Source organism: Acyrthosiphon pisum, chromosome A3 (genome assembly GCF_005508785.2).
Source record: "Acyrthosiphon pisum isolate AL4f chromosome A3, pea_aphid_22Mar2018_4r6ur, whole genome shotgun sequence".
NCBI lineage: Eukaryota > Metazoa > Arthropoda > Insecta > Hemiptera > Aphididae > Acyrthosiphon > Acyrthosiphon pisum.
In genome coordinates, this window is record NC_042496.1 from 8,725,484 (window position 1) to 8,751,427 (window position 25,944).

A 25,944-nucleotide genomic window follows, 5' to 3' on the forward strand; every position below is an offset into this window, starting at 1 on the left:
ATAACGATGCGGATTGGTGGGTGGGTGGGTTGGATGATCGGTCGGCCGTCTTCGGCACCGGCATCGGCGTCGGCGGCGGCGGCTGTGGCGGTGGCGGTGGTGGTGGTGGTGTTGTCTGGAATACCCGCCGACGCCGCCGACGACGCACGCTAACGCATCCGTCGCCGTCCCGAATGGTTATATAGGCTGCAGCCGCCGCGTATTGCACACAGCCGACGCACGCGTACACCAGTTTGGAACGCGACAGAAACGCATCGCACTAGCGTCTGCACTTTGACTGCGCCGTCATGCTGTGCCGCGTGCGATCGTCTTCCGTCTCCTCGTTGCAGCGGTATCTCGTATTGTCTACCGCGATCTTTGCCACCGCCGCCGCCGCCGCCGCTGATGCAGTAGTCGCGTTCGTTGGTGATCCGGTGCGCGATGCCCGTTGTTTCGCCAAATGTTACCGTCAGATCGCCGCTGAACAGCCCAAAGTACGTACCCACACGCACCCACACACGCGTACACTTAAGCCGGGTTCACAGCTACGCCGTCTGTCATTTCGTGTGCTTTTTATCGTATTCCGGTTTATAAAAATACTAACCATCGCATCTACCTGGACGTTTTTCAAGTCCTGTCGAGCTTAACTTGTGGACGTGACACGGCAGGCGTAGCTGTATATCAGGCTTAACTGTGTTAGAAGCGTCGCCCTTAATTTTATCAATCAATTTAAAAATGTTAAGTATAAATATTTAAGTGTAACCAGTGTAGGCATAGAGACCATCGGTCACGCTTAATCAATATACGTACAATCTAGTAGGGTTTAGATTTAATTACGAAAAATACGGTGTGTCCTTACCATGCGTAGGCAGTACGACAATCGTAGGTTAATGTGAAATAAATACTCAAATATGTAATAATAGTGTAATGATAGCCAACAATAATATGATGTTATACGCGTCCTAAAGCTTTCCCACCGGTAAATAATATGTCTATTGAAGGAAGTGGGCTGACTGAAAGATTTGCCTGACATTTGAAGTTACAATACTTATGGCGAGGCTATGTCGTAAAAACCATTAATCGTCCGACTGAAAGTTCAGTCAATGACATCATTCGACAAAGGAGTGAGGGTGACTGTATATCAGTATTGGGTAGTAACGTATCGAAAATAACGCGATACGTAATTTTGTTGGAATTATTTCCAAGTACCAAAAATCGAAAAATGTTATGTGAATTAGTTTTGATGAGTAAAATAGAAATAGAACAAAATATATTATAATATTATTATAGGTAGTCACTATGATTGCGAGAAACATAATTTGGTTACATTCGAAGCCCGCATGCGGAGTATGGGTCACCGGATACCTTTATTCAACCAAACTGATGTACGAGTATTGGCCATTAGGGATAAATATTTAAAAATATTATCGTATATATAGGCATAAGAATTATTGGACTGAGTTATAATCGTCCTTTTTAATTACCGGATTACTAACCTAACCTAGTGTTTTAGGATTTATGTTTTTACACGTATATTAACTATTTGAAGAGGATGTCTCAATCGCATGTGTTGTCTCCAACTTACTAATTAGCAGTGCTCAATTAGCATCGTTATTTTTAATATTAAAGTGAATACCTAAGTACCTATCATTAAACTTAGAGGTAACATCATATTCATGTGTTTGGTGGAAGCGTTTTTTTTTGATATTTTATTTTTTAAGTGAGTTATGAGCATATTATTTAAATTGTGATGTCTTCACGTTATCCAACCCATAGTTAACACTTATCGAAATAATTCGCGAGCAAATGAGCAATGCCATCGGTTCCTGCTTACACATATCCATAAGTGACAACGGGGTTGATGGTTTCCGATATAATTATTATTTTCATAATTTCGCAGTGATGGCGTGAAACGACGCAACCGCAGCACCTACGTATCCGCAGTGTATCGCGTTAATTTAATACAATTATAAATTATAATATTTTATATACGTGTACGGTTTACTCGATTTGATGTAAATTAATATAATATGCTAAATGATAGCTATTTAGACGGCTGTTCTTTGTCTGGGTTTTCGCCAAAGAGATTTAGTGTTTTTTTTTACTTAACGAGAAATTTATGTGCAACGAGTCTGTTCTTCTTGGGCCTCGTTTTAAATAAATAAAATAATAATAATTTATTAAGAAAACTAACCGAGTAAAGTCTAGGGTTATTTAAAATTATTCTTAACAGGTTATTTAAAGCTTTGTTCAGTTGGTAAAGGTATAATTTAAAAGCTAAGCCACAAATACATATTCCATAGTTTATTATAGATTTAACTAGTGCAATGTAAATGAAGATTATGATTTTTTTTAATATTCTAAATTATAAAATAACTTTTCCATAAAACTATAAATATAATAAGGTTAGGTGCTCTTTCCATTTAAGATTCTGGTCGAAAATAATTCCTAAATATTTAGTTTTAAAAAACATTTTCAAGTATATGGCCATCATAAGTACGTGTTTTACCTAAGCAATTCTAGCTATTTACTGTGATATCTTTAATTTTTAATTTTGAAAATGTAAGTTTTAAAGTTTAAACATACAATGCGTACTTAATATTATTAAGAAATATGAATAATACTATGGTGCATAAGTGCGTTATAGCTGCTTATTATTTTATAAGGTTCTCCGGGTATATATTATAGTGTTATGATGTAAGTGTTTACTGTTTGTATAAGGTAAACAAAAATAAATAAATAATCGTTTTTTTTCTTCTTCAAATATTATCATTGCTGATCAGTCGACATAAATTGGAAATAACAATAGGGTTTCATTTGCTACTGTTTACGCAATAAAAAATGAATAAAATGGTCACTGGAAATATCTACCTGAATTGCACATATATAATCTTAATTAGGTAGGCATTAAAAAGGGTATAAAATTGTGTTTTATTTAAACTGACATTACTCGTTAGATGTAGCTAAGTAGCCAATCATACTAACTCGAGTACGGTATGATGGCAATAATTATAGTGTTTCTTATGGGTGTAGTCTGATAAATATAAATCATTTATAAATTCTCTGTCGTGCTATCGAATTGGTTTTGTTGCTTATTTGTCATAACGATTCAACATGTACGTACTAAGCTATTATTTGTGCCTCAACAAGTATCTGTTAATAATATAATTTTATTGTTTTATTATAAATCTGTAATAAATAATAATAAGTTATTAGAAATTATGATGTGATGTCAAACAATATCAAAACTCAAAATGTCGTGTATTAGGTAGTGTGGTACGTATAACTAACTACATAATAATTAATAATATCATCATTAATTTATGTTTTACACAGAATTTGACACGTAAGCATGCAGACTGCACTACTGCAGTTGTAGGTACCCTATACATTATAAAATACACTAGGCACCTATATTATAATACGTTCCCAGGTTCTCTCCTGAAGTCCAATATATGTATGGCATGCTAAACATGCAAAAACATTGCAGTGTTATGTGTACGATTGTACGAACATAATAATGCGGAATTTCAGCGGAAAGAACCAGTTTTGCAGTATACGAACATACAATAGATTTTAGATTTTGAATCACAAAAGAATTTATTTGGAAATCGGTTCATTAGCATTAAATCACAACGTAAAAGAAACACACATATTATTTATAAATCGTTCTGTTTTTGGGTGAAACCTAACCTAACCTAACCTAACCTTAGTACGTGTATACTAGTGGTATAAATTCTAATTTATTTGTTATGTGGAAAACGAAATACAAATATATTAATTTTTTTCATAAGTAAATTAACCGACTAACATTTTATAAATAATAATAAATATATATTATAATATAATATAATATAATATTATTACAACAATTATACTTTTAATACATATAAAAAACAATTTGAACAAAAACATTGTATTTACACTCTACTAGCCAACACTATTTTTGAATTTGATTTAGAAAATATAATTAAATTTTATATTTTTAAAGGAGATTGGTCAGGTTAGGTAAAATTGTAAATATATAACGGTTGGTATAATAACTATAATATACTAAAGTACCTATATATATATAATATGCAATGGCACTTTGACACTTTATAACTGTTGCAAAATGAAGTGCGGTAGTCGGTAACTTCAAATTAAAAAAAGTGGGTAAGTGGATGTCGCTCTGCTGTACAGTAGGTTAAAAGTGGGTCAATGTATAATGGAGTATATTAAACTTGAATTCAATGATATAATATCATTGTATAAGAAAAACGATTCTGAGCGGAGACGGTTTGTCAGTCGGATATTTTATATTGTTATTATTTATTATAGCCTGTAAGTTGAATTATTGATTTTATAATAAAATTTTTTATTTGTTTCTATGGTGATAAATAAAGCGTTAGAAATTAAAAGCCCATTTTTAGCGGTTTTTCGTAATTTGTCGGTAGTTTTTCCCGTAACAACTATACAACTAATGAGAAAATCGAAAAATGACCTCTCTAAAGTATCATCTTGATCCTATTCGGTAAAAGATAAGATACTATATGTTAAAATCGAATAGTACTCCTGGTAGAAATTTTGTACACAAAAAAAAAAAAAAAGATAAACACCATTGTAAAACCACTAGATCCCTCGCTCCGCTCAGAACCTAAAAAATGTATACAATATGATGTGTCTGTAATTATTGTAGGTTGTTTTATGGAATCTTATGAATTTGTGTTCTAAGTCTAAATATAGGTATATCGATAACGTTAAGAGGACATCGCATTCGCATATGTTGTCTCCGTCTTATACTTGTACGACATGGAAAATTTTTGTTCATCAGTTTCAATAGTGTGCTGTTAGACGTTATAGTTTTGATATTGGAGTGAATCGACCTACTATCTAACTTTATGGTAAGAACATTATCATGTTATTATTATGTTCTCTCGTTGGTTTTTTTGGCTTTTAGGTAACAACATCATCTATGCCTTCTCGTTGGTTTTTTACGATATTTAAATTTTGAAGTGAGTTATGAGCATTTTCAAACATTAATATTTTACATACTGATAACTCACTTAAAAATTAAAATATCGTAAAAAACCAACGAGAGAACACATACAATGTTCTTATCTTAGAGTTAGATAATAGGTAAATAGTAAATTCACTTTTATATAAAAATTAACAGTAAATACTATTGGAACTGGTGAACGAAAATTTGCTTTGTCGAACGTGTGTAAGACGGAGACATTTTATGCGAGTGCGATGTCCTCTTAAAACACGAAATAAAAAATTTACAGCATGATGATGTTTCAAAGTTGTTGATAACTATATTATAATATATATTTATAGAATATTGATTCAATCAATTTGATTGTAAATTATTTATGAAACAATTTATTTATCAATTTAACTACCTATGTAAGAACTACTAACAGAAGGTAAAAACATGTGATGTAGATTATAGTTTATTATATAGCATAATATTATAAATAAATTACTCTATGTACGGTATTTTATTTTAAAAAAAAGTTCAGGAAAATAAGCTAATATTGCACAAAATAAAAATTTTAAAATCCAATTCTTTTGGTTAAAAAAGTACACTGATTGATGTATGTGAATTTGTGTTTTATATTTATATATTGTTGAAATATTAATTTAGTTTTATAGAGCCGCTATGAATATAATTGTGTTCGAACATATTATATAGGATTATTCACCAAGCATACTTATCGCTGACCCCTTTTCTTGTTCAATAATGCAATTATTAAAATTATAATTTTTGGAATTTTTAAATATACTTGATGATCGTATTTTCAAATACCTACTTAAGATTTTTCTTACTATTTAAGGAGCGTTCCGTGGACCGTGGAGATACAAAATTCTATTTTTCAGATGACAACTTCCATTTTATACAGTAAATTATTTAGTGGATAAGGACTAATCAAAATCAAAATTTGAACTAGTGGTTTTTGAGTTATTTAACTTTGTTTACTAATGATTAGGAAATATAGGGTCACGATAATGGATTTGGAAGTTATGGGGCTATGGTAATATGAACATTTTAATAGATAATATAATTTATATTAATCTATGAATATTTATAAAATATAAAAATGATACAGGTAAATATATAATATAAATTTTACATTCATAGGTATAAAATATATTTGATACTTTTGGAAAAACCATTATTAAGGACTGGTAAACTTAATATAAACATTTTAATAACTCAAAAATTACTTGTTAGAATTTTTAACTATAAGTACCTACATACATAAATATTAAAAAAAAAATTATCCATGAAATAATTTACATTAAAGCATGCGGGGGTTTTTGTTTGAAAAAAGAAGTTTGTATCGCTACAGGATACTTAGGTAAGTAAGTAAGTAATACAAAAAATCTCGTGAACTTAAAAATCAAAATTCATTATTATATAAAAAAAATGAAGACAAGTATACTCGTTGAATCACCTATATATATATATACCTATCGGTGTAACAGTTTACCTACGTAATAATTAAGATATTCTGAAACAGTGGCTGTTTTTATTGGATCATAGTATTATATCATAATATTGATTACTATTTTCCATTATAAATTATAATATTATTTTTAAATTGTTAATATTGAGATTTGTACCTATTAGTTATCAAGAATAACAAATTTGTTGTTGGCGGTTTTTTAAATGATTATACTTATCTATGAATCTTTGTACTGGGTGAAAGTTTATGTTGACGGGTGGTGATCACAACAATCTAAAAATAGATATAAAATGCAATTTTCTTTTAAATAATAGTAAAATTAAAATAAAATAGCTGGTACCTACCTAGTTATTTTTCAGAATTTGAACACTGATAGATTCATTTAAACTTTTAAGGATTATATTTATAACTTAAAATTGATAAATTACAATAAGGTATTATAAAATTAATTTTTTGATACCTAAAATATGGTTAATTCAATATAGTAAAAAAAACCAAAATAAATAATATATAATCATCATGAATGACATTTTTTGCATTTTTAATCCAGCTGTTATATAGTTTTTTTTTACACACGAATTTAATTTATGTTATTAAAAATCATCAATATTAGGTATATTAGGTAACATTTATAAAAATTTAAAATTAACTTGTATGGTATACTTATACAATTATATAAGTTCTATTGTAAATCAAAGTCCAGAATGTGGATTTAAAATTATTATAGATTGCGTTTAAAAAAATCCCAATGAAAAAAAAAAGGAGAAACCGATGAGTAGTCAGAAATCTTAATCGATTCAATATTCATATCATATAGGTATAAAATAATAATGCAGGCTGACAAAAAAACCGAAATCGAATTCACTATTAAAATCTTCGGCAAAAATCGCTGGCTCATAATAAAGTATAAACACAAAATTATCCCGTGTATTAATATATATAATAATAATAATTTGTCGTGTCGGCACAATATGTTTGTCGTTATAATCCTATATAGTAGGTATTCGTCATCGACGATTTATGATACTGTATATATTACTGCGTTTAATATGCGAATATTATTTAGGTATCCATATACCGTATAATAATGCTAACCACAAAACGTATACTCGCACACTTCCACGGTGGTTGTTTTCCATAATTTTTTTTGTATATACATATTTTAGTAAATAAAATCGATTGATTGTATATTATAGTCTATGCACATTGCACGTGGTATATTATTATGTATTGGTGTTTTTTTTAATAATATACGAACACTATATAAATGTTGTCGCGTATTATATCGACGGGGGAAAAAAAAGTAGTTATAACAACGAAAAAAAAAATCACGGTGGCATGTAAAATATGCGTCTGGTGTTATTGGTGTATTAAAGTGTATAAAAATAAATAACGATAAATATATGTATATAATATATAGTTTATAGTCTCGCGATTACAACGACGGGGTTATAAAAAATAAAAAAAAAAACGGGACGGGCTTCGGCACAACCGCATTATTCGCCGCCGACGCCCCTGAGTCGTTTTTACGTCGTCCATCGTTCCCATTAAAAATATGTATATACGTATTATCATATTTATATATGCATTTATAGGTGGTATGTGGTAATATATGTACCGTAATGACGCGTATATATACATTATACAGGGTGATTGATTATTAGGTTTCTATACGGAGTAAAGATACATACAGAGTGTTTCTGAAATGGATGCGGTCACTATAGTATATATTATGCGTACTCACTGTGGTGGCCAAATAAAGATTATTTTCACTTAAAAAATCTGGGTTTATTCCGTTGATTTTAAGAACATTAACTTAAATGTAAAAAGTAAACACTCTTTTTGAAGTGCTTTTTGAAAAATTCTCATACGAATCGAGGCGTCACATCATTTTTGCGCTTGTCGCGAGTTTTCCACGCTCGAGTCACTGACTAAAAAAAAGTGGCGTGACACATCGATTTGTATGAGAACACTACCAAATAAACAGTGGTGATAGTTATGTGTTGTAATTTAATATTCATGATTGATTTGCACAGTGTTTTCCATTGTCAACTAATAAAAATCATGAAATAATCACAAACTTTAATTCAGTTTTAAATTATCCAATTTATTGCCATACATTTAAGATATTATGTGTATTAAGTGTAACAGGTCTTATGTTACATTTTAAATTTGTAATTATAGGATTTTATTTATCTAAAATTACAAATATATTTAAAAATCTTACCATCCTGTACTTGTGAAGAATTTTGAAGTATTGTCTAATAAATAACTGCGTACTATCGTCACAAGTCATAACTCCCAGTATTTGCACTAAATACATACCTATGTTTTTTCTTTAGAAAAAATAAAAATATATTTGTTTTAAATGATTAATAACTAAAAATACAACAACTAATAACTAACGATAATAAAAGAATTAATTTTGATCCGCAGTCGATGTCAATTTTTCGTTATATCTACCTATCACTATTAATAAGTTTATACCTAGGCAATAAAATCTTTCACATCCCTATCGTCTTCTGCCATCACAGTTCTTCACTGGCCGCTGCGGTAATTATACTACCTATATAATATCTGATATCGATACTGATAAATATATTCTATTCCATTCATTTTTTTTACGAGATTTCATTTTATGGGCTATATAAATTAATAATTATTATTCGATGAAAAAAGCATATTAAATATTGATGGTTAAAATCATTAGACATCTTAATTTATTACTATATACCACACTGATGACTAGGTAATAGAACTAGTAAAATTACTTAAAATGTAAAAAAAACGCATTTTATGTGTAAAATATTATAACAGTTCAAATTCTTAAATTATTATTATGTGTTTCTATAAATTAGTAATTGTCAAAAAAAAAAAATATATAAAACTATTTATTTGGATAAACTGTATTCAAAAAACCAACTTAAAATTTTCTTGTGGCTATAGGTATACATAAAAGTTATCGATGGAGGGGGTGGGGTACCAGATAGTATATAATTTTAAAAATGTCATCGACAACGAATGCCATCTTAGATACGTATCTATTGCGATAAATCGATAATTTATAACAAAATATAAAAATCAAAGAAGAGATAGCGTTTATTTTTTACAAGACTTTGGACACTAGTAGACACTAAGTAAATCATATATTTTTCAATTTTAAGTGAGAAAAATTCTGTTATACAAAGATATTGAGATGTAGATAGTCCCACTCTGTATACAATACCTATACATATTATATTTTAAAGCATAATATACATAATAATAATATTATTAACCTAATGCAGCATATTCGGCCAGTTTCCCGATAGGTTCACGCGGTAATCGCGGTTTAAATAATTTGGTTTCGTTTTTGTCCGCAGTGTTATAGCGGTTGTCTGAACGAGCGGTGGATTAATAAGCCGGGCGAGTGTCCGGTCGGCGACCTTGACAGCGTCGCCTCGCTGGACCGACCGTGTCTGGAGCAATGCAATTCCGACGACTTTTGTCACGCCGAGTACAAGTGCTGCCGACACAGCTGCGGCATAACGTGCCAACAGCCCGTTGGCCTAGCCAACCATCGTCCCGGTACGTTATATACCTATCTAATATGATATATACATTTATACACATTTATAATACAGCACAGTACCACACAATTATATTATTGTATTACTATGCACTTGACTCTCGGTAAATCGAATATCAATATTATCTCGAATTTTCCTATATCTAAATTTGGTTTCTCCAGACAAATATTACTCGAATCTTATCTGATTTGTTAAACCCAATACGTTTACAATATTATAGTGTTCTGCAGTTATAGTTCTTTGCCGTCTGTTTGTTTAATAGTTTATCCGAGTACCGCGTGATAGTGTTTAGTTTTAACATGTGTTATTAGTTATTACGGTTCAAAGGAGAGAACAGATAATATTAATTGGCGAGTATCAATCCTTCAGACCAATATAAGAGTATCTATGGTTTCGCGTTACTGTCTTCAGCAGCTGGGACTCCTTGTCAGCATGTAAGAGTTCAACGAAAATGTTCGTGGTCTGTCAGTTATGCACTTGAAATTGATAACCTCCGTCATGATTACTCTTCTGTGTTATCACGTCAACACTTTGTTTCTTTAGCCGATCGTAGGCACGAAGCGTCGAAGCTAATTTAACTTAATATAATATTATAAATGTACTAAAGGCGCCCGGTGCCAGTTTTTCAAATTTTCCGCAATTCTATATAAAATATTTTATATTTTAGTTGTCACCTTAATTATAATACTTTTCCATACTAATCTACTACCAAGTACCTATTTAGGGGGGGGGGTTGATTGGTGCTTGTAGAATTGTCGGATTTTGTTAACTATTTTTTTATCCGAAAGAAGGCTTCCTATAGGCTGCATCGAGCGAGCTCCGATTTTTTATTTTATTTCAAATAATGGTATAATATAATTTATAAAAAAAGATTAAAATAGTATTATTTTTGAAGACATAATATTATAAAGTTTGAGATTAAAATATTGAAAAACGGAGTTCGATGCGGTCTGTAGAATATTACACTCTGTTAGTTAAAAACACAAATTATAATTTGATAATTATCAAATTTAGTTGATTCTACAGAACAATATCATTATTCCCGTAGAGCGTATTTTTGTGTACAAAATTACATTGGAACCGGGTACCTTAATGACATAATTGATTTTCCTACATCATTATCACAAATTAATTTTAAAAAACTTTCACATGTCATTATGTCCCATTACAAATCCCAAAGTTTTATTATTATTATGGCAAAAACCGATTTCTCTGTCGTTGTGTGTAAAAAGCTAATTTTAGACCCTCATTTTCTTTTTTTAAAATATCAAAATGTTTTCCATATAATTATTAATTATAAATATTATTTACCTCAATTTATATACATTGTAATTACTTATTGACTATTGTTAGTTCATACAAGCTGTATGGAGCTTGTTGTTATTAAATAAATAGATTATCACTCCAAAGTGGCGGGCCACTGTGAAAAACCCGAACCACCCTGTATATAACATTATAATGTGCCGTACAAGTACAAATTATCGTAAAATATTATATCGTTTTTGGCGCCGTTACGGTTATTTGTTTTCTATTTTTACGGGCTTGTTATAGACACGGCGATTTCAGTTTTGATGTATTTGCAATGCACATAATATTATATAATATACCTCTATATTCGCACTAACATGTCGTATGGGTATCTACATGGAAAACAAAAAAAAACAGCCACTCCTATGACGTTATTTGGTACATAATAATTTATTACCCGCCGTATTTTGAGATGGTGATAAATATAGTGAATTTTGTATCGAAAATGAATTTTGGGCGTATTGCACGAACAATTTAACAATGATTTACTACGTCATAATGTCTAGGGATCTATTTTCAAGGACTTCTTCCTTTATAAATAGTATAGGATCTAACGTGCACCGGACCCCACCTAATAGAGAGATATATATTTTGCAGTAAATTTATGAGCAAACTACATTTTATTTTTACATTTTGTAAATCGCTACCCGGTCCTTTTTTTGAAACCATATACTGTTCACTCAATTTTTTAAAATTGAATTAGCTAAATGTCTACTTGGTTCTTTGTAATAAATTATAATTAATAATTCAATTTATATATCAGTATATCACTATATTATCAAATAGATTTTTATCATTTATCATTTGACTAAATTATTATATAACGTGTAATTTTCTATTGACGATATTTTAAAATATTGGTCGATAAATATTTTTATATGCATGTTATAAAATATAAAATCAAAAAACATGGTTTAAAATTACATGTAAAAATAACAAGAACGTTATGGCAATAGCTTTGATTGTTGATAAATAAAAATAAGATTATCGTTGTAACAAAATTGGCTATATATTTTGCAATACGTCATACGATATTTTTTTTGTCGCCAATGTAACGTTGTTATGTTATATTATTGTATTGTTGTTATTATGTGTCGCGGTGTTCTAAACTAAAAATAAACTTGGATCAAACCCCCTAGAGGGTTAGAAAAATCATGAGGGTGGAATTGGCAACCTTAGCTCGCTAGTTATATCATTATATTTATTACAACGAATCGACCTTTAGATTATATTGAGTGATGTATTTAAACGACTACATCAATTAAATATCGTTAGTCAATATATTTGCATTTACGAAGAAAATATTTTTATATACCGACTATTTGAAACGTAATGATAAAATAACACTAAATTTTTACAATGTATCTAATTATTTAATATAACGTTTTTTTATTTCACTATCAGAAGTAGAGTATTTTTTAAATATTTGAATGTACTTAATACTTATCTATATTTATATCAAAAATCGAATTAACAGATTTATTTAAAGTTTAGACAAGTGGAGTAAAATGGCAATTTATCATAGGAGTATCAGCCCGCTAAAATGTTGGTTCACTACCCTACATTAAATGGACCACCACGCGTATAATAATATTTCTAACTTAATTGTATAATAATAACATGTTATTGATTAAGCTATTGTAAAAACCTATCGCACAGATATAGTACCGTTTATAGTAAAATATAATAATATATTATATATTAACTTGCAAACAAACACGAGACAATTGCTAACTTACTACAATTATTTAGCATATTATATTGTTATGCTAAATTTGCAATTTTTTATTAATCAACTGGTTGTATTGAAGGCGTTGAGTTAACTTGAGATAATATAAAGTAAAAATTGTATTGTAAATGTGCAGGGTGAATTAAATTACATGGATTTAATTTCTAATAAAAAAATAGATATTTATACCGAGGCGCTTGCATCATCTCTCGCTAATTTTACTGTCCGCAGGTCTACCGGACGTACCGAACGTCGTCGCTGTGTCGGACTACGGTAAGGCGCTGGTGGTCGAGTGGTCGGCGCCGTTCCCGGGCACATCCGCAGGTCACGTGACGTACCTGGTCCAGGAAAGGCACCACGTGGGTACCGCGTACGTACCGGAGCGTATGACCACGTGGGCTATGGTGACCAGGACGGACAGGACACGTGAACAGTTCCGACAACTGCACGCGCCAGGACGGTGGTTCCAGTTCCGCGTCGCCGCCATCAACGAGAACGGCACCAGCGGATACTCGCCGCCGTCCGAGCAGTTTTTCGTTGACATCGGACCGCGTAAGTTCAATGGCAGTCATGTCCCACATGCATATTATATTATATAATATTACGGAGTGGCTCAGATAATGTTTTTTTTTATTTAAATAGGTATACGATAAGATACCTGAACACAAACATAATTATATCGATATAGATAAACAATTAAATCTATTACCTAGATAGAAATGATATAATTTTTTTTACACACTGTTCTTAAAAAACAAATTTTATAACATATATTTTCTTGCTTGCTACATAAGAAATATCAATACTAATAGTTTAGTTTAATTTAAATTACTTATAACTATGTATGAATGTTAAATAATTTAGATAATCAAGACAATTTATTTAGGTAGGTACCTATTTTATTAGATAGTAGGTATTTTAGTAGTTATATATACCAATTTTGGAATTCATCTGGATAAGATGACTAGATATGGTTTCTACTATCTAGATACACTTTTCTAACTAAATCTAGCTATTGCACAACACTGGTGAAACCGCTAAATATCGGCCTCTTTTGACCCCATCCATTCATTTATATTTAGGTAATAACAAGTGCAATATTCGACCATCATCGTTTTATATCACGATTTTAATACAATAATTATTACATCGAATAAGATATAATATGTAATGATTGCAATGCGTGTTAAAGCAATGGAATGACAATAATATATAATACCATTTTATATATATGTATAGATTTATAGGAGGCACGTGCGCCCACTAAAAAGAAACTGGGAAAGAAGTCTACAGTTTTTTTCATGTACACGTGCAATGCGCATTTCACACTCATACAGAATTATATTCACGTGCTTATATCGACATAAATAATTATCGATGTGTGTGTTCTATAATGATGTATAATGTATTATGTTGTTAATTGTTATTATATAATGAGCTGCAAAATTGGAATTATTTTATTTTGTTTTTTTCTCGTTTGTATTGGTGTGATATATTAACAAACCACGTCTTTTATTTTTAAAATATGTACCTACTACCCACAAGATGTATTAGGTAATACAATATTGTTGTTTTCTACCGATAATGTTACTATCGTTTTAAAATATACCTATTACATATTTACATGTACAAATAATATTGTACATTAAACGTCTTAAAATGTAACTATTACAATATGTAAAAACAATATTGTAGATTAAAATTAGTTATTAGTAGTTTTGAAATTTCTCTTATGCCGAGGACAATTAATAATATATATTTTTTTTCTATATTTGTTCATTGAAACGACCTCAAGGTCTTTGACAATGCTTATCACAAGTGGGTAGTAGGGAGATCATGTGATCTATTTATCTATGTATATATCACTATATGCATGATACTACCCCCCTTCTCCAAGAGGAGACATGTGCGGTCTTCACTCCCAGTGGAGTGGGACCTAGTTGGAAACCGGATGACGCAATCGGACGACAGCACGGGAAAATGGTGACTGCGTAGAATCACACACATTTTCTGCACTTTGCTATGAATCGAACCGATGACTGTGTGAGTCGTAAGTCAACTGTGTGACCACTCCGGCCCCAATTATTAATATAATGAAATTTCTTAATCTGAACTCTACAACAGAACACTTTTATAAAAATTAGTTAACGTGGCCGTAGGTATCCGTGTACTTCAAAATATAATCAAATATTTTAATGTCGAACGATTAGTGATGCAACGAGTTGTGTACGTGTACCTAAACGTGCATAATACATAATATAATATACGTTTTAATAACGAGGTAAAATATTATTTTTGGTGCAGGAAGCAAAAATTGAACCTTTTAACACATTTTGGAAGGACAGATAGTTGCCCTATAATTTACGGCCGTATTTTTACCTAATCGGGACATACATACCTTCAGCTTTTAATCAAGTGCTACATTAAAATAAATATCATTAAAAATATGATAATTTTAACATACAATCCTATTCTATTTTAAAATCAAAAAAATTCATAATAAGAGGTCCATTGCTCGGTCGTCCTTATTAACTAATTTCGAATAAATAATACTATGGGAGATATCATTTTGAAATATATTTTTAGAACAAAACTTAAAAATTAATATTATTCAGAAACTGTAACTTTTACGTTTTTGTATCAATTGTATCTCGCACGATAACTGAACGGATATATAGTTACCTGCAACGCTATTCCCCGGAATGTATTACCCACTACCGTAGTACCGTGCTTCACTATATATTATTAGTTAACTACCAGCTAGTACCTACATATTGTTCTTGGTATCGTTGTGATATATGCGACTTATGTCATTTGTAAGTGATATTATTATAATCGTTATATTCGTTTCGTTGCAGACGTCGATCCGCCCGGACCGCCGCAAGACCTGACGGTGTCGTCGTTGAAGTGGACAAACAAGGAGTACCAGCAATGCGTGCTGTCGTGGACGCCGCCAGCCGAGTCCGTTTTACCCGTCCGAAAGTACAAAGTGTTCATCAGCGTACGCGACGGACCGCACGTTTACCACAAACGGAATGTGGTCCCGGCAGTGAGTTCAATATAAAATATTATATAGTATTGTGATATGGCACATCGTGACGACAAGTGGTGCGCATCTAAGGTTATTGCGATTCAGTGGGGCAGTAGACACTTACTATTTATTATACTACGTATGTTTATTATATTTATAAATAATTGTTATAAAATCTTGATGGATTTATTAACAGTTTATAATATTAATTACTAAAATGATCAGTTCATCATAGCCCCGATAATCGATGTCTTTCATATATTCTATTATCTTTATAGTACACAAAGTCAAACAACTCAAAAGTTCGAAATTAAAATTAAATAATTCAACATTTTATGCAAGACTCTTCTTAAATGGTATAAAAATCTAAGTATTTTAAAATATGGCCCATTAGTAATTAGGATATTTAAAAATTCTAAAAATTAAAGTTATATTAAATTCTTTACTACATGGAAAAATTAGTGTGAGCCATGAGCATGCCCTGTATACTGTATAATCATGGCATAACTTACTAAGCCTCCCTTAAAATGTAACTGATTGTCAGGTTCCATCTCCACCAAAGCAAAATCCTGGATATTCCATTGGGTTTTGTTATATAGGTAGTAGGTACTATACTGCGTAAGTATATACTTATAAGTTTTTAACACAAAGTCAATCTACCGCTTAGTGGAGCCAATATTATATATTTGTCGAGTGAGTTTGCAAACATTTTTGTCATCCTCGGAATTTGCATGTTGTCTCTTCGCAGTGAAAGTATCATTTAAACACAACAAAAAACTGTAGGTAGAGCAAAGTTTAGTATATTACTATACTGTTACGATGTATAATACTTCATACCTAAGACCTACAATAATTATAATAAACGTTGTGTTGTGTTCTGCTCTTCTCTTGTACCCGAATAATGTCGATGATAATCTCTACTATATAGGATCTACTTAAGAATCGTACATCCACAATCTGGTAGTGTTTGAGAATTATAATTATATTTTCCATACATATATTAAGCAACAATAATAATATCATAATATCATATTATAACGTGTTATTATACAGTCACTGCGTAGTGTTAGCATTTTGCTACTATTTTTTTTTTAGATTCTTAGAGGACCCATGAATGTGTTTTACAAAGACGCGTGTGTTTTTTGGGGACTGTCATAACTTTTTGGAGCAGTAAAAATGCTTTGATCTTCAACATCAATATCTGTTTTGATAGGAAAGTGAATCTAGTTGGTACTTCTGGAGAGTCAGGGGTAAAAAGTTGCCAATGTTTTTCTTAATAATTGGGGGAAAAAAATTAAAGATAAACGCAGTTTTTAGGTACGCACGTATGCAATGATCCATCATTTGAAATAATTTACGCACCCCTAGGCCGTAGATATAGGTCATAATTTTAGGTCATATTTTTATAGGTTTTTAATTTTGGGAGGATGGCGGTCCCTTTCTCTAGACAGTTGCCTCTGGTTAGAAAGAGATGTTTGAACCGTCGCGATGGCGTGCATATTGGAATCGCCGCATTGGTCTACTCTATACCGACCACCGGAGATGCATGATAAACCGAAACGGTGAAAATATCATGTTATGTGTCTTGATAACTTATGATGGGTCATAAATCATAATGAAGGTATAATATAGGTCAAAGGCAAACAAAAATATGGTTTATTTAAAAAAACAAAAGCAGGCGACCGGGATTCGTACAAAGTCGAACTGCCAGTGATTGATACGGTCGCTAACCAGATTCTTATCTAGTTATTATTAGATGTTTTTATCATATCTTGAGAAAAACATCTAATAATAACTTGAAAATCAAATTGACATATAAAATAATATATTGTATAGACGCGTTAAATATTATGATACAATTATAATACCTAAAGGCTATAAGCTAAAGTGTACTTCATGAAAAAACAAACGAATTTGGTGATTGAAGTTCAATAAAATTGTTTATTATAGTTCAAGAAATAAGAAAGAACACATTAACATCTATATGTGGTCCACGCACTAATCAAAAAAAATTAAAATTAAATCATAAAGTTACATAATATTTTAAACTGAGTCAAGTTAAATGTATTATTTGTCAACTATTAACTATTAACTATTAAAGATCTCGTGTTCACTTGACTTAACATCAATTCATTTTTTTATTAACTTGCCAATTGCCTTTTGCCTATTATTTTGTAGATAGAGCACTGAATGGTGATAAAAGGAGGAGGAGGAGGAGAAGGTGGGAGGAGGTGGGTGATGCAGGATAAAACGAAACGATAAAAATGTCGTGTTATTATAATATATAGGTCAAAGGCATAGCGTTTATTTAATAGAACAGTAGCAGGCAACCGTGATGTTTACGGAGTCGAACTTCCAGTGATTGACGTTCTGCTGCAGCTCGTCCGGCAAGTCGTCTTGGTTTTCCACCTGTTGCGTGTTCGATTTCAACAACACCGGCACGCTGTACCAGGCCGTCTTGCACAAGTTGCCGCTACATGTGACCGACATGAGTTCCTTGGGGTAGTGGTTTTCGGTCAGGTTGTAGACCAATGGGACTTCTGTGCAGTTGCAAGCCTCGGACGCGGCGACTGACAGGGTATCGGCGTACCTTAGCTGCTGCCATTCGTCCCGCTTCTGTTGCTGCTGCTGGTGGTGGTGTTGCCGTTGCTGCTGCTCGTTCCGGTACCGCCACTGCTGCTGCTCTTCCCGGTGTCGCCATTGCTGCTGCTCGTCCCGCTGTTGCTGTTGCTCGTCACGCTGCTGTATCAGGTTGACAGTCGCGTGGTGGTCGGCGGCGGCGAACCGATCGAATGATTCGTCGTTCGGCAAGGGGTCGTACACCAATTCCCACCTCACTTTCTTGGCCATCGACAGACATGAGACCGACACGCATGATACCAACGCCTAGTGGTTTCACACGCGAAAAAAATATTATTCTATTAATATTGTGTTTGGGAGCGGGGGGGGGGGGGTAATTACATAACTCACAGCTAAGAAAGGACCCGAAAGGACGACATGGAAGTCACTAAATAGATTTTAAACCGAAACTGTAAGGACAGTAGGAAGGAAAAATGGTGAACAAAAAAAGATGGAAAATTCGAATGTGACGAGGAACAGCTAACAAGGCAGAGACCGTTTGTTTACAGGTCCACTATTATAACCTACAAATTAAGTGTAGAAAGAAAAATTGTATGACGACAACTGACATTTCAAACAAGGTGATACAATTTGCTACTTTTTGGGGAGGAGAAGGATTATAGGAATATAAAGCTGAATACCGAGACGAAAAGAAGAAGAACGGATAGTGATCATGGTTGGGTGGTACATTTGTGGCTGTCGATGGGGGTCTTGGCTAGACGTTGCCATACTTGCGACCACGTCATAATATAATACAATAATAATAATAACAATTTTGCAAAAGTTTAGAGTTTCAGCAGTTTTCGGCGTATGAAAAATATAAATATGTAGGTCATGATATAGCGACAACTATTATTGTATTATAAATTTATACCTAACGATGAACGGTAAGTGGAGATTTCTGTAAGTAGCCAAATTTAAATGACGCAGATAATTATTTTTATAATCATTTATCAATTAACTATAATAAATTACTGCACGAGGTGGGAAATGAAAAAAATATATTTGTCAAAAACTATAATATTATCCGATTCCTAAAATGTATATCTAACTATTACATCTCGTTCTTGTGATATTTAAATTAAAGCATACCTTCTACCATTGATTATAAATACTATAATTTATAATCAATGCTAATCTATCTATTACAATAATTATTAGTGTATAATAATATTATGATTATAAATGAATGCCTCCAAAGACATTAAGCAATATATTTCACAGAATACATTAAATCTATAATAGATTTAATATATTCTCTGCTTATATTATATATATTAATGTACCGCCTATATACAATATGTCGTTAAATAAAAAGTTGCTTTAAGAGAAGTAAGAGGGGCTAAATATGTGTTCCATTTTTTAAATTTTCATTCATCAGTTCATCACCCCATAAATCATAAGATATGTAGACTAATGTAATTGATTTAAAAGACATCTCACCGTATTGAAATTAATGCATGCCTGACAACAAAACACTCGCATACGAATAATACCAACAAATACGACCATCAACCATTATATCATGATGGGTCAGGCACGTTACCACCCGTCCACCAACAGATATCTACCGTCTCAGTCTATACAATCATACACATTTTATTATTATAATGATGCACTTGTAGACCGCTTGGATAAAAAAAAATTCTCATTGTAAAAACAAAAGATAAATAACTTTATTTATGTACGTTTGTTGATACACTTTTAATGTTAATGATACGATACAACAAAGGATAAAAATATTTAAAAAATGGTATTAATGTAATATTAATTAGGTAACTCCCAAAAAATATATTGAATTGGTTGCTTTTAATAAATGACAAAATCTCTACCTCGTTAACTTTTATATTTTATATTTTCTGTTCAATGTCGGATTACTTATAAAAGTGAACACACTTACAGTGGTATGTAAAGGTTACGGATAGACATAGACATTAAATACGCAGGAAGTAAAACTATGTAAGTGCTCTACTTTAACCTTTAAGTAGGTACCTATTAAATATACGAAGTATAAAATTAAGGGTAAAAAATTATATCTATATATTTGTTTCTTTTAAGTTAGAGAGTACGTTTGATTGTAAAACATTAAGCTTCTTGAAAATTTTCGTTATTACTTATTAAGCTCTACTTTACTTGATACATTTACTCAAAACACAATTTGGTAAAATTATAGATAATATTTAATCAGGATTTATAACTATTATGTATGTTTTTACACGATGAGCATTTTCTTAATTTCAGTTATTAATTATTCTTATAATATAAGGTGTGATAAAACTTTCGCAAAATATTAAAACATATTATAAGTGTACTGCCAGTCGTGGTAAAAAAAAATTCATAGTCTTTATCAAAGGTGTAATATTATCTAGACAAATTGATTAAGTAGTGTTATTTAACTTTTACCTACCACAGAATCGTATAGGTAAATGAAAATAATATATTTATGCATATCTATATACTTTAACTATTGAAACATTAAAAAAATAGTATAAATATTATTAGTTGCTTTTGAAAACTCAATAATAATCTATTATGAGTAAGAAAAGAAGAAATGTATACGAACAAAATTAAAAACTGTAATAGGTTTATTATAATATTGAATAACAGTGAATGCCATCAGGTTAGATATAACTTCAAATTCAGGAAATTCATATACTTTATATGTTCTGTTTAAAAAATGTGCATGTTTAGATTTAATTTAAACATTTTTTTTTTTTAATTACCTAATAAATTTTGGAAATTTAAGACCCCTAGTCATTTAAACGAATAAAATCTAACTTACGTGCTCAGGGTAAATTTTTTTACTTAGGGCTTAATTACTGTTGAGATCTAGTATCAATTGAAATTAAAATAACCAATTTATAAAAATTTACCGAAAAAATGTACTTACGTATAATGTCCAAATCGAAATACTGCCCAAGACAACATGCATCGTTCGAATGAAATGAATGTACTGAGGTCTCATGAACTATCCCTCCACTATAAATAGAACAGTATTATATTTAACAATATATAACAATAGAACTACCCTCGACTTATCCTAATGGACCACGTAATAAGATAGGTGTTTCGCAACTATTATTTTGTCGCACGATGACGTCATTTATCTGTATGAAAAACATTATTATATACTTTTTTCCCCCTCTGGCTAGGATATTTTGAGGTTTACAATCAAAAAGCTGAACTCAAATTCCGAATATTTTCTTCAAGTGCAAGCCATTAGCGAATTCGGAAGAAAAAGATTCGCTGGTCAAAAGGCTTCGACAACCCTGAAAACCAAAGGTGAATGAAAATGTAATATATGTACCTATTTAACCATATTATTCACTTAAATAGTATGTATTTGTATAATTTTAGGTTAATCGGCATAATATTATGAATATTTCTTTATTTTTCAGTCTGTTTTTACGGTGCACTCATAATATTATATATTACTAAAACATAATTAATTATGCGCTAGAACTCATTATTCAACTTTATCTCGAGTCTTATATGTACCGACATATCTGGTGGTACTTAAATTTAATGCAATAATATTGAAGTGATGATTATCAAAAAACTAAGATAAAATAAAGACTAAGATTAAATAGTTGATTTTTTGTAATTAAATTTACCTTTAACGTTACAAAAACATACTTAGCGTCTTTCAGTGCAAAAATACTACCCTGTTGATTAAAACCAATCACCTTTAGTTTACTGTTTCCTGAATTCTTATTTAAATTCTTATTTTTTTTTTCCAATAATTCAAAACAAAAAAATAGTTGTTTATTAATAACTATTTAAATTGTATTATGTACCTAAATTTTAGTGATGGTTCAAGTGTGCAACTATTGGTAAAACCGTTAATTTTAAAATATTCACAATGTATTCAAACAAAAATTTAGTTTATAATAAAAGTCACGATATTTTCTGTGTGTAGTTTCCTAAAGTATAAATACGTTAAATACGTTCATAAAGTGTTAAATACTTGGAAGAATTTTTTGAAATCCAATAAAAAAAATTAGGAACTACCGATTTTATAGGTACAGCATTATGTATTAGGTATGTACTTTTCGATTCTCAATGAATATTTTGACTTTAATTTATTATACATATATTCATTAAGACATAGAGGTTAGACTAAATAAATAATATCTATGATGTATAATTGAAAACTGATATTGTAATTAAAGAATGAAGAATTTTTTGATTTATTGTTTCAGGAAAAAAAATATTAAATACTAAAGAAATCACAGGAATTAAAATTGTGGTTATAGGCGATCCTGACAGTCGTAATTTAATTAACGCTAGACTATCTTGGAGACCAGTGACGATGACATTAAAGAAATTCCATTATACATTATCGTGGTCTTCTAAAGATTGCAATGATGAGAGTAAGCCATTAAGAGCAAGAACTGAAGTGAGTAAATTATTTTTAAGTTGGATACTCTCGTCTTTTGATATTAAATATTAATATACATATATTATGTATTCTTCTATAATATATCATCTTTATCTTCCGCAGTAAAATATTATATTTATGCAACTTTATTTTAATTCATGTTTTCTCATTTTCTAACACAGTTATTAAATTTTAATTAGTTATATTTCTAATCATTAATTTTCGTGTAATATTGTTTTAGGTGCCGTACTTTGATTTATTTTCATTAAAACCACAATGCGAGTATTTCATTATAATTTCAACTACATTTAATGGATCCAAATACGTGGGTTCATTTAATTTTACACCTACTGTATTGAAGCTTTGAAAATTGAAATACTTATATAAATGGTACTTTATTTATACTTTCTAGAAAAATAAGAAAATTATAAATAGTATTGAATTAATAAACGATAGAAATGTAGCAATATTCTTGCATGTGGAAACTTTTATACTTATATATTATAATATTATATTGATGAATGATGTTTTAGCTGTCTAAGGTTTTATTATTTATGCTTTTGAAGACGTTATATTTGAAAAAGTATAAGACTGCCTATCTACTATTATTATAGTAGGACGTAGGTACCTATAATACTTTATTTTTTTTTGTTATGTGTTTAATATTACAATATTGACAATCGGAGATTTTAAAATTACCGGTTAAATGTATTGCAAAGACAAATTTCCTTCAACTTATTTAATTTATTTTGTACTCGGTAAATTTTTTGTAACTTTGCAACTATCTACTTATGTTTTATTTATAAGTTTATTTTATTATATTCGTATAATCATAATATTTTACGTGTAAGTATACCTTGTATGTATAATGTATATTCTATTGATACAGTTATTAGTTAAAACATTGATCGATTTGTACTTAATGGTAATTTGTATTTTTAATTTGAACACAAATTATAAAAACGATTCAAAAGCATTAAAAAATTCCTTGAAATATTTACCTAATAACATTTTTCGGACCTCAAAGACTATCGTGTAATCGTGTCTATATTATAATCACAAACAATGAAATTAATACTTTTTAACACGGTTGTCAAGGAAACAGGTGAGGAATATTTTTTTTTTACATGAGTTTACTTTAATTATGATGCTATATGATGAGGACTGGGGAGAATAAAAAAACACATTATATTTTACATTAATTATTGATAGTTAAGTGAAGATTTTGATTATGAAAACATGATATTTTTGATGTTTGAATTGTTGTAAATTTGTATTCCTGGTGTATATAATATAAGTTATAAGTTAACTATATTCAAACGAACTTTATTGTACAAATACTTACTAATTAGAAATTATCACAAAATAAAGAGCACGTAGGTATCTAATATCATATGTTAATGCAATATAATTTATGTTCAAAGAGTAGGTATAAGTATCTTAAAAAACACTAAAGCAACTGAGTAGTTAGTGTTGAATCGTTAAAATATTATTTGTTAATTGTTACATAGATATTACCTATAGTTTATTACATAGGTAATTTACGAAGATTATGTGTAATCCAGAATCCTTATAAGAAGAAGAGTAATTATAGGTAGGTACAGTAGAACTGTGTAATATGGAAACGGTTGGGACCCAATATTTTTTTTAAATTTAATCTACAGATTGAAAAATAATACATTAGACTGGCCGGGACCGTAACATTTTTTCATAAAAGTCAGGTTTCCACATTATTCATGTTCGATATTAGATTTTACACAGGTTTTACTATAAATACCTATGAACATATTGCGCAATGAGTCAGTGAAACAAAAATAAGACTTTTGGATCCTTTTTATCAACCTATCAGAATGCTTTTTCAAAGACAAAGACGTAATAATATCACTGTGTGAAAGACCAATACTTTTCTTACTTCGCTCTTAATCTAAAATATTACATGAACATAATAAAACATCTACGTTTGACCTATAGAGGAACATTTTATTTATTCTCTAAATTATTGTTCTAACTGTAAACTAAAAAAAAAAATATAACGACTTAAAAATTAATTCTTAACAGAAATCCCTTATTAAGTTCACCATTGGGCGCTGACTATCCTAGTATTTAAATGTATTATATTATACTTAGATGCCACTGAATAAATTCATATTTTAATGCTCCTATACATGCTGCAACCTAGTAATGTAGAACGTGTAAATATAATAAGTTTCTTTTTGTAGTTGGGCATTTATCTACTAGAGAGCAATAATGTACTATACAAAACTAATGTTGTTATTATTTTCGTTTTATTCCATAAGAGATCTTCAAAATATGTTTTACACGTTTGTTTACATGCTAGGTATTGGTCACAATTATTAAACTATGATCTCTGTTAATGATGTACTTAATATTCGTATAATATTATTAACAAATACGTAGGTAAGTAATTCATACAAATCTATAATTATAAATATTAAATAAACTATAATAATTAATATGTAATAATATATTATCATTGTGCCTATATGAAATCGATAGACGTAGACGGTCTGTCATCTTTTATTTCTAAAGATATTTCATATATTTACTGAATAGGTACTGGAAATATCATTATGTATATTTTATAATAGTGATATATAATATATATTATTATGTAATGGCAAAAGCCAAAACGTCTCAAGTCTCTAACTAATATTTTTGTTGTTCGTTAGATATCCAATTTCATTAAAATTTGAACTTCAAATGACTATGAAAATAAGCAAGTTAGAAAAGCTTAATCTGCGAGCGTGCCAAATTCCCCCCGGTTTCTAAACGTAACATTTTTAACTGAAAATAATTTCCAAATTTGAAAAATGATCATGGCTGTAAATAGCTCAAAGGAGTTAAAAAGTTTAAAA

At 30.3% G+C, this 25,944-nt stretch overlaps 2 protein-coding genes across 2 annotated transcripts; one reads left to right on the forward strand and one right to left on the reverse strand.

The window, feature by feature from the left end:
- Positions 1-127: 127 nt before the first annotated feature.
- On the forward strand, positions 128-24,044 carry LOC100161546 (anosmin-1). The gene is made up of 7 exons (XM_001952821.5): positions 128-473; positions 9,794-9,998; positions 13,269-13,589; positions 15,896-16,086; positions 21,840-21,969; positions 22,890-23,086; positions 23,310-24,044. Exons 1-7 carry the CDS (start codon positions 288-290, stop codon positions 23,433-23,435), a joined length of 1,356 nt encoding a protein of 451 aa, XP_001952856.2. The 5' UTR covers positions 128-287; the 3' UTR covers positions 23,436-24,044.
- On the reverse strand, positions 17,740-21,831 carry LOC100575692 (UPF0746 protein DDB_G0281095). Its single transcript, XM_029491142.1, has 2 exons — positions 21,578-21,831; positions 17,740-18,954 (listed from the first exon to the last, which is right to left on the reverse strand). Exons 1-2 carry the CDS (start codon positions 21,650-21,652, stop codon positions 18,373-18,375), a joined length of 657 nt encoding a protein of 218 aa, XP_029347002.1. The 5' UTR covers positions 21,653-21,831; the 3' UTR covers positions 17,740-18,372.
- Positions 24,045-25,944: the final 1,900 nt, after the last annotated feature.

Bases quoted from the DNA above. Each gene is read 5' to 3' on its own strand.
- LOC100161546 (XM_001952821.5), top strand. From the start codon at position 288: ATGCTGTGCCGCGTGCGATCGTCTTCCGTCTCCTCGTTGCAGCGGTAT. The intron at 16,087-21,839 runs GTGAGTTCAATA...CCCTCTGGCTAG, and splicing joins AACGGAATGTGGTCCCGGCA to GATATTTTGAGGTTTACAAT. The intron at 23,087-23,309 runs GTGAGTAAATTA...ATATTGTTTTAG, and splicing joins CATTAAGAGCAAGAACTGAA to GTGCCGTACTTTGATTTATT.
- LOC100575692 (XM_029491142.1), bottom strand. From the start codon at position 21,652: ATGAGACCTCAGTACATTCATTTCATTCGAACGATGCATGTTGTCTTG. The intron at 18,955-21,577 runs GTAAGTACATTT...TGAAACCACTAG, and splicing joins TTTCGATTTGGACATTATAC to GCGTTGGTATCATGCGTGTC.